This window comes from Denticeps clupeoides, chromosome 1 (assembly GCF_900700375.1).
Source record: "Denticeps clupeoides chromosome 1, fDenClu1.1, whole genome shotgun sequence".
Classification (NCBI taxonomy): domain Eukaryota; kingdom Metazoa; phylum Chordata; class Actinopteri; order Clupeiformes; family Denticipitidae; genus Denticeps; species Denticeps clupeoides.
The window spans coordinates 15,249,527-15,259,876 of record NC_041707.1 but is presented as its reverse complement, the minus strand read 5'-3'; the positions used below and the strand labels follow the sequence as shown (position 1 = coordinate 15,259,876).

The window sequence follows — 10,350 nt, the reverse complement described above, 5'->3', positions numbered from 1 at the left end:
TATCATGAAATTGCAGTCAACAATAACATGTAAATACAATTTTTTATCACTTTCGGTCAGTTTCTCATTTAAGGATTAAGCCTATGCCTACATTATAAATGGACCAGCCTTCATCAACTGATCCATTAAGTTTATGTTGTATTGTTTTTACTCATTTTATTGGGAGTAAAGTGCACGGGGTGGGTCTGGTTTCAGCCCTATATTTGCAGGTGTACACAGTTCAGTTAGATATAGGTGGAAAGTGGACATTAATTTGGACATTAATTTTGAGCAACGCCTTGAGTGTGCTATCCACCCAGGAGCTCATAGGATCATCTTCACAATTATATATAATGTTATCATTAGAATGTACTGCAAGATTTTTTCGCAGTCATTTTCACACCAACTCCTTCTACTCTGTTATGTCTTCTAGGCCCAGCACTGCATGTTACATTTACATTTACATTTATGGCATTTGGCAGACGCCCTTATCCAGAGCGACTTACAACGTTCTTTCAAGTTACCATCGATGAAGAGATCAATTCCGGTTCACTAGGACCCCAACTATGAATACATCTATTTAATTCACTCTGTTGTAGATTCTGTACACAAAGTTCGACAACAAAGTTCGACAACACAATTTAATCTAAATATTCTTTAAAGAGGAAGGTCTTGAGCTGTCGTTTGAAGGTGCTCAGTGACTGAGCTGTTCTGACCTCGAGGGGAAGTTCATTCCACCACCGAGGGGCCAAGACGGAGAAGAGTCTAGATGAATGTTTTCCTTTTACCTTCAGAGATGGAGGGACCAGGCGAGCAGTACTGGAGGCTCGGAGTATACGAGGTGCAGTGCGAGGTGTAATAAGGGCTGTGAGGTAGGATGGTGCTGCTCCATGTTTGGCTTTGTAGGCCAGCATCAGTATTATGAAACTGATGCGTGCAGCTACTGGGAGCCAGTGGAGGGAACGTAGCAGAGGGGTGGTGTGGGAGAATTTGGGAAGGTTGAAGATCAGTCGTGCTGCTGCATTTTGTATTAGTTGTAGAGGTCGGATGGTACATAGTGGTAGACCAGCTAGAAGGGAGTTGCAGTAATCCAGTCGTGAGATTACTAAGGACTGAACCAGTAGTTGGGTGGCCTGGGTTGACAGATAAGGGCGGATTCGTCTGATATTGTAGAGAAGGAATCTACATGAGCAGGAAAGATTGCTGATGTGAGTTGAGAAAGAGAGTTGGTTGTCTATTGTTACACCAAGGTTGTGGGCTGTTGTAGAAGGAGAGAGCTGTGAGTTGTCTAGGTAAATAGCAAGATCCTGATGTGGTGAAGAATCTGCTGGAATGAATATTAGTTCAGTTTTGGTGGGATTGAGTTGGAGGTGCCATCCAAGACGAGATGTCTGTTAGACATGCAGAGATTTTGGAAGCAGCATGAAGATCAGAGGGAGGAAAGGAGAAGAGGAGTTGTGTGTCGTCATCATAGCAGTGGTAGGATAAACCATGTGAGGAAATTACCTCACCAAGTGGTGGGTGGCTGTCTGGAACTTTAAGTACTGTTGTTGACTGGGTGCTGTTTACTCCTGTGTCCTTGATATTGTAGGCAAGGAAAATGCTACATAGAAAAAGTAGACAGATCAAAATAATAAAAACATTAATATGATTCCCAGAAAACCCAGTAAGAGCAATCCTCCCCTTGTCTGTTTTTGTTCCTTTAAAATCCTAAGAGTTATGGTTTCATATGCTAACTGGGCTCCTGACTAGTTACATTACACTCATTTTGTCTGATGCTGACTAATTTTCACTGTTTGATCCAGTCAGCCTGTCTCATGAGATCTGATGTGATTCAGGGTTTTCTCATGACCCATTCATTATGTTTATATCCTGGGGATACTTTATTTATCCCAAAGGGAATTTAGGAGTTAATCTGTAGCTGCTGTCTTGAACTGTGCCATCTTTTCAATTCCTCAGTCTGTTTTCTATTGCCAGGATAACCTATAATGATCTAGCACAGGGATTAAAGGTAATTTTCAGATCCAAGGGATTAGCTAGATTAGGTTAAATCTTGGTGCACATCTTCATGTTAAAAGCATAGTGTGAGAAAAAATAGGTTTCACGTTGGTTGGTTCCTGCGGCTCTGAAGTTTGCTTAGAGATGTTCAGATTACCCACTTTATAAAGACTTGATTATTCACGTGAAACATAATAGTGATGGAAAGCACATCCTGTTATGTCCAGTCATCTCCCGTGAGATGTTGGATGTCTCAGGTTTCCCAGCCTCAAGTCATTCACTTTTATTTTTGTAATTATAGACACTTGCCGTCTGAAAATCGAAATACTTTTTGGTGTTTTCCACACTCAAGAAAATATGTATATTCACTTTGGATTTGTACTACAAAGTAAATCCAGTGCACACAAAAAAAGTAAAAAAGTTCAACATATAATTTGTATAATTTGAATTTAATCCTTTGTGTCCATCATTTGGTCAAGTGCGTGGAAACTGACTGCCTGAATTTAAACTACCCTTGGAGACCCTTGAACATTTTTAAAACTTTCGAACAGATTTTTTTAACAAAGTGAAAATAAAAGATATTAAATAATTATATTTGTTGTTATTATTGCTAGCTGTGATATATTTCATTACAATACATCTTTAATAATGAATAACATACCCATATATTGGATTTGTAGGCTGTGACGCTCAATCTTGGCTGCTTGTTACTATTTGGTTGTCACGTCCAGGTGTTTCGGTTTGGTGTTGCTTGGGAATATCTGGGGTATACCATCACTGGGGGTATTTGGAGGCTTTGGTTGTAGGTGTTTTTGGTACTTTTTTGTGATCAACATATGCTTGTAACTGTTTTGGCATGTGTGTTTTTGTTTTCTCTGTTTTTTTTTATATTTAAAGTGTAATTTATATATTGTTTTTGTGGAGTGTTGGTTTGATCCAGGAGGAAAGGCTACAGGTCGGGTATAAGGTTGTTTTCTGTGATTTTCATTCTATTAGTTTTTGACAAATATTTGTATCACACCTGTACATATTTGCATTTTGGGGGGTGGGGGTGGCACATAGGCATATTGTCCATGAACCTCAAGTTAATGGAAGTGTTGCATGTCAGAACAGGCTTGTGTTAAAATGTCAGACTAGTTAAACGGGCTTCTTCAGGGTCAGACAAGCTTATCAAATTCATGACTGATTGAATATCTGCAGTATGACTACATGAAAAACCATCTATTTCCTGCAACAGTTTCCCAATCATTCTTCCTTTTCATAAGCATGATTTCCTGGTGAGACATTCACATGCAACCAATGGAAAATGTGATCTCAGGTATATATACTGGAATGTTTGGTGAATTAAGGTGAATAAAACGTGTTCAGAGAGGTGAAAAAAGGAAAATTCAGTAATGTTCAGCCTATGGTGTAGTTTGAAAGATGTGGATTTTAAAACACTGGCAAAGTTCTTACATTCACCAAACATAAACTTAACTTATGACCATTCTGTCAAATGTACTTCTGCCACAAATGTACTTGTGTGTCCTGTTTTGAAAATATTCTCAAATTTAGTTTTGAGTTTTTATGACACATACCATTGGAAAAAGATGAACTTGGAAAATGAAAGGATGTCTATACCAGCAAACAGGAAATTTATAAATAAAATTCTACACATTCATATAGTTCTCACAAATTCACACACTCACAGAGTCTCATATATCTTCCCTCATGGAACAATTGCGCCCAGATAAGGGCGTTAGCCTGGAGGTAGATTGTCCTGACTGATGCTGAACCCCATGCTCAGTTCATCATAACTGGGCAAAAAAATGACACCAGCAATGGTCAGTTCAAATGTACCATTCACAGTCAAAAATGTTCTCAACCAGGACACAGAAACCTGGCAACTGCCAATTGTGACTATGAAACTTAAACTATTGCAAAAATTACTGGATTAATAAAATACTGAGATGTTGAGGTCTACAAGAGTAAGTACAAGTAAAAAGTAGTTTCAAGTAAAAATGAGTGGAAAGCTGAGGCCCGAACTACAGATTGCTCAGGGCTGGTGTATAAATGCCTTGCCATTTAATACAGTAGAATTTTGAGGGTGGGAAAGAGGACACTGTGGCATGATATGGGCTGGGTTAACATTCAGATTACGTGTCTGTTATCTGTGCAGTCAAACGTGATTGTACAAGTGCATTTATTTCACAATGTAAAAAGTGTTTGTACAAAACCATGTAAAAAATAAATATAATTTAAAAAAACTACAAGTCATGATGTGCTGATTAATTCTAGACAATTTTGTCTGTGAAGCTCACAGTTTAAAGTTTTCTGTCTTCTGTGAAATAACAGCCATAATCCCAGTGTTAACAATGTCACAGACACACACAGAATGGGCCACAGAACGAAATTTCTGTTTCTTGAGCTACAAACCTCGTCTCCAAAATCTGTAGGGGAAAAAAAATGAATTATGCATTTGTTTTTTTATATAATAAATCATAATATTACACACACACACACACACACACACACACACCATTTCAGTTACAAGTTGATCATAATCAGTCTTGTGTGGTTTTATAAAGTTTTTTTTCACTGAAACAGGTTGAAAGAAACACTTTGTTCCAATTGTTTGACTAAAGAAAAAAATGTTACTGGGGCACCGTTGTCCCATATTTGACATGAGCACAAAGCTGCATTGTGAGCTAAATGCACCTTTCATGCCCTGCAATGAATGCTTTAAAGAACTAACCTACACAACCAACGTCTGTCTTTTTTGTTTTGCAGGGTGTTGGACCATAAATTGCACCACAAAGATTACCACAAATCACATTTTTCAGAAGCTAAATCATATTGGGTATTCCTTGTTTACCATTCTGCCTACCTGAGAGCAAGCGGATGCTTCTTCTGACCTCCTGCTGAAGCTCCTGGTTCCTTAGTATGAAGATCAATGTTGAGTTGCTCGGCCAATGCAGCTGCAGACTGCTGGTCACCTGGTAAAGTCCAGAGTCTTTGTCCTGTGTGATGTTGGTGACAGTCTTGTTGGTAACATCCTCGACACTGCTGCTATTGAACCACTGGAGGGTTGGAGAGGGGAACCCGCCTTCTGTGGTCAGGAGCACAACTGCACTTCCAGCTGATGTGGAGATCTGGAGTTCTGGCTCAGGGTACCATGCTGGGGGAAAAACAGATTAAATTCATATTATACATTAATACCAAGAAACCCTATAAAGTGTTTTTGTGTTATGGTGGTAGTATGGTACTGACAATTTGAGTTAAATGAAAACCACAATACCTGCAACCTTCAGGGGGAAACTCTTCTTTTGGCTGCCCACGTTTGTGCTGACAGAACAGGCGTACTGTCCTATGTCCCCTAACGTGGCATTGTCCAGTCTAAGCGATGCGTTCCCCTTTGCTATTTCAGAGAGGTAGAGGCTGGTTCGGTTTGTATAATGTGAACTCTGCTGGCTGAGCTGGTTCCTCATGTGGTAGAAGCTGTGCACGACCTCCTGACCCCTCTGCCAAGTGATCACCGTGCTGTCCAGAGTCCAGGTGGGTCCAACAGGAAAAGTGCATGGCAAGACTACTGGCTGCCCAAAGAATGCCGTCTGGGTCGTACTGGGCACGATGATCTCAAAATTACCTTCAACGGAACAGCAGAGACAATCAAACTGTTACTTTAGGAGTCAAACAGGCTGGGTCACCCAAATCAGAGAATAATACACTAGTAAATTTCATAACATATTTGTGATTGGTGTTGTGTAATGACCATCAAAAAACATTCCTGGTCGGATGCTACAGGAGTGTGCTGACCACCTTGTAGACATCTTGACAGATATCTTCAACACATCGCTGAGTTCAGCCGTACCTGCCTCAAAACTACCAAGATCATCCCAGTGCCAAAGAAGTCAACTGTGTCCTGCCTCAATGACTACCGGCCCATAGCACTCACACCCATCATTATGAAGTGCTTTGAGAGGCTGGTTCTAAGGCACATGAAGACCCAGCTTACTGGCCAAACTGCTCCACAGATGATGCAAAACCCTCTCCCACTTCGATGGATATGCTGTTGATATAGTCAGTGTGAAGTTCCTAGGTGTGCACATGATGGAAGACCTCTCCTGGAACCTCAACAGCACCTGCACCAACAAGGCCAACGTCCCTCCTCCCATTGAGAGTGTTCTCTGCTGCTACATCACTGTCTGGTACGGGAACTGCACTGTCGCTGAGCAGAAGGCCCTGCAGCGGATAGTGAAGACTGCAGAGTGCATCATCAGGGTTCGACTTCCACCCATCTCCAAGCTCTACGAGGAACACCTCATCCGATGAGCTCGGAAGAGAATAAAGGACTCTCACCACCCCTCACATACCCTGTTCTCCCTCCTACCATCTGGCAGACAGCTCTGCAGCATCAGAACTGTAACTGCCAGACACTGCAAGAGCTTCTTCCCACGAGCAGTCAGAGCTCTCAATGCACCGCCATCACCAGAACACTGTTAAACTCAACAACAATACACTTCCAGCATTATGCACCTGATTTTTGCAAATCTCAACTCATTTAGCACATGTTTGTCTGGTCTTGTGTGTCCTGTTTTGAAATACCCAACATATCCAGTTACAAGCGTCCTACACAACGTTGTCCAGCCCTGACATGTCCTGTTTGACCTGTTCATTGTACAGAAAAGTTCTACTTTTCTCTCGTAGAGAAACTTGTACAGTATTTAAGCTTTAGTTAGTATAGTTTAGTGTGTATTTTTTTGTGAATGCACTATGGGGGGGTTTGTGTGAAACATTATTTCAGTACAAGGTATTCTGTGTATACTGTTGTACTGACAATAAACCAATCTTGAATCTTGAATAAATCATCATGCAGCCCAGTTTGTCTGTGTTGCACACATGCACTTTGTCAGTATGTAACTTTGTTCAATATGTTACATGTAGCTCCAGGTAATTATTATAAGGTTACCAGGTAATTATTATAAACTTTATTTCATTTCACTATGTACTGTCTAACATGTATATGTTAGGGACAGTGGAAGCGACCCTGCCAAGGTGCCACTGAGCAAAGCACCGTCCCCACACACTGCTCCCCGGGCGCCTGTCATGGCTGCCCACTGCTCACCAAGGGTGATGGTTAAATGCAGAGGACGCATTTTGTTGTGGCACCATGTGCTGTGTTTCACAATGACTATCACTTCACTTTTATATGGATAAAATGACAATAAAGTAAACTCCAAACTGACAGCGGGGTTAAAGGTGAAAGTTTATTTCTTAATGCCGGTCCCAAGACCGAGTAAATAGGAAGAGTATCAGCTGTTCGAACAGCAAAGATGTTCAAACGCAGGCTAAAAACCTGCTTTTAAATGAAATACTAATTGTTTACATTTACAGCATTTATCAGACACGCTTATCCAGAGCGACTTATCAGAAGTTACAGGGACAGTCCCCCCCTGGAGCGACTTAGGGTTAAGTGTCTTGCTCAGGGACACAATGGTAGTAAGCGGGGTTTGAACCTGGGTCTTCTGGTTCATAGGTGAGTGTGTTGCCTTCTTGGCTACTACCAGCCTAATAAGGACAGAAAATTTAACCTTAAAGCATTTTTTACAACCTAAGTCATCAGTTCTTCAAATACAATTGACGCACAAAGAGGACAGGATTCAAACCCACTCGGCCACGTCATCACAGTTTAGAAATATTGGTACAAAAGTATCTGCGTTCAACATTTACACGACGAGGATGGGATTCGAACCCACGCGTGCAGAGCACAATGGATTAGCAGTCCATCGCCTTAACCACTCGGCCACCTCGTCACAGCTTCGTGAAATAAGAGACAAAAGGATCAAAAGACTCACTGTAGCTGAGCACTCCGAGCAGAGAAGAACACAGCAGGAACACGCGGCTGGTGAAGGACGACAGAATCATGTCACTGTGGATGGATCCGCCGAAACACGAAGAAAACACTAATGTGGCTAAACGATCTGAAAGCCACAGGTTCGATCCTGACGGTGCTGACTGTAACTCGCTCTGGGTCGGAAATCGCTGCCTGTGGTGTGGCGTCCTGTGTAGAGGGAGTAGCCTCGGATTTCATTATTCAAATCGACTAGGACACGCCCCTGTCCTCTCTGTCTCTCTCTCTCTCTGTATCGGTGTGAAGGTAATTATTTATTTGGGAGATTTTTCTTTTTTGGGGGGTAAAAACCTTAAAAAGTTAAGAGACCTCCCGCTGCACCCCTGCTTGCCTTCACTTTCACTAAGTAATGAAGTTGCTGCTGGAGTCGCCCCAAAATCACCACAGACGCCAACATCAGCTAATCAGAGTTAAATACTGTAAATACTGTAAATACTGTCAATGTCACACAGACGTGTAGACAGATCAATAAAACAACCTGGAATGACCATTTATGTGTTAAAGCAGGGAAACAACGTTGCCTTATTTTAGCAAGGATAGTGTAATATTAGAGAATATTTCATTGTTAACATCGCGCACAACTATAATATTATATAAATATTAGTATATATTAGTGTGTTGTAAAGTGGAGCCTAAAAGGCTTTTTTGTCATAGCAGGGGAATCTACTTTCTGTGTTTTTAAAAAGGCATGTTTCTCTGTGTGCCCTGTTAATAGTGTATTGCTGGATGTGGCACTGTAAAAATAACCCAGATGCAGACAAATCAGTGCAGCCAATCAACACCTTTTTCTGATCGAATTTTTATTAAGTATCAGCATATGAAAACACTGGAATACGGCACACCCCCATGCCACACCCCAACTCTCTTCAAACAAAAAAATATAAATACAAATGGTATAAATGTAAAATCACTTGAACCAAAACTCGCTGACATAACTAGCATTCAATAAGAATGACCTGCTATCTACTGTTCACGCCGAAACGCGGTGACGCCTGGTGACGCATGACGCATGACGCATGACGTCACGACGCTCTGACTGTTTCCAAAATAGATACCACGTTCTTTGTGGCTATTGCTGAGCGCCGAACCAATTGATAATTCCACGTCGTATTTTTAAATCTGAGTTTAGTAACGTGTAGGCCAGGTTATGATCACCTTTCTTCGCCAGGATGGTAATGTTTGCGTCCTAAATTGCCCGTTGCAACCTTTTCTCTGAACGCATGTATCAAATTCTAACTTTTTTATACAAAGGGGCTTCCCACGGATGTATTTAGTATGTGTAAGGATACCTTCCTAATTAAGTGATTAGTGTGCATCAATATTGATTTTGGATTGATGGTGTGTCCAACGTCTTCTCTGTTAGAAGTCCTCGCCCTGCCTGGTAAACTAGTCAGGATGAGGAGCGAGAACCAAAACTAAACTGGATTGTTGTGTCTGACTCAGGGCGCTTGTTTATGCAGATGCAGTGCAGTCAATGTTGTAAATGTGATCAGTAGCGTGTGTGTCATTTTGTATATGGCAATACAATACAGCACACAGGAAGATCTGGACATGGTCGTGAATACTGAATGTGAGGATGGCCCCTCATCCAAGGACTCTGAGACTGATACAGACAATTAAATGCATCGTTTGACTGGGGTCAAATAACAGAAGTTTGCTGGTGTCCTTTTATTTCACACAACTAAGCAGTTTGTCTGTTTTCACAAAAATGTTTTTCAAAGGTTCCTCTTGCAGTTATAATTACAAGCATTTATATTATAATTACATCAAGTTTATGCAAAGAGTCAATATTTACAATATTGTATATTGTACAATATACAATATTTACACTATTGACCACAAGTTCTCAATTGGATTTAAAACCTGGCCATGGACCCAATATTTCTGTGTTTTGTTTTCTGAGCCACTTGGCTATCACTTTGGTTTTATGGCACGGTGCTCCATCATGCTGGAAGAGGAAACTGTCATGATGCTTGCTGGACTTTCTTGGGCACCTGAAAACTTGAACCTCTCTCTCCTTGAAGTTTTTGATGATCCTATAATGTTTGATTTAGGTGCAATCTTAGTAGCAGCAATATCCTTGCCTGTGAAGCCCTTTTTATGCAAAACAATGATGATTGCATGTGTTTCTGTACATTCTGTACCGACTGTACATACCTGATAACCTGAAAATGCAGTGCCTTGAAAAATAATGATTTCACACTTGGTCACCTTACAATGACAAACATAAATGTTTTTATCTTATGTGATAGACCAACACACATTAGGACATAATTGTGAATTGGAATAAAAATGATACATATTTTCACATTTCTAAGCTATTAAGTGTGCCCTGCATTTGTATGCATCAATACTTTGTGCAGTCATCTTCAAACGTTTCTGACTAGCCTGGTCCTGCAGGTTTAGTCTAGACACTGAGTGAGTGTATTACATTACATCCTGCTAAATTCCAGTGTTATGAAGTTATCTTGACTCATGAGCTT

The 10,350-nt window shown here is 40.8% G+C and overlaps 1 protein-coding gene and 1 non-coding gene across 2 annotated transcripts; both read right to left on the bottom strand.

The window, feature by feature from the left end:
• Positions 1–3,326: 3,326 nt before the first annotated feature.
• On the bottom strand, positions 3,327–8,007 carry LOC114795523 (CD276 antigen-like). Its single transcript, XM_028988912.1, has 4 exons — positions 7,812–8,007; positions 5,255–5,602; positions 4,872–5,134; positions 3,327–4,406 (listed from the first exon to the last, which is right to left on the bottom strand). Exons 1-4 carry the CDS (start codon positions 7,879–7,881, stop codon positions 4,335–4,337), a joined length of 753 nt encoding a protein of 250 aa, XP_028844745.1. The 5' UTR covers positions 7,882–8,007; the 3' UTR covers positions 3,327–4,334.
• trnas-gcu (transfer RNA serine (anticodon GCU)) lies at positions 7,688–7,769 on the bottom strand. Its single transcript has one exon. It is a non-coding gene; the product is annotated as a tRNA-Ser (tRNA).
• Positions 8,008–10,350: the final 2,343 nt, after the last annotated feature.

Coding starts and splice junctions, on each gene's coding strand:
- LOC114795523 (XM_028988912.1), bottom strand. CDS start 7,881: ATGATTCTGTCGTCCTTCACCAGCCGCGTGTTCCTGCTGTGTTCTTCT. Junction 5,135..5,254: donor TTTCCCCCTGAAGGTTGCAG/GTATTGTGGTTT, acceptor TTTTTCCCCCAG/CATGGTACCCTGAGCCAGAA. Junction 4,407..4,871: donor ACCAGGAGCTTCAGCAGGAG/GTCAGAAGAAGC, acceptor TTTCCCCTACAG/ATTTTGGAGACGAGGTTTGT.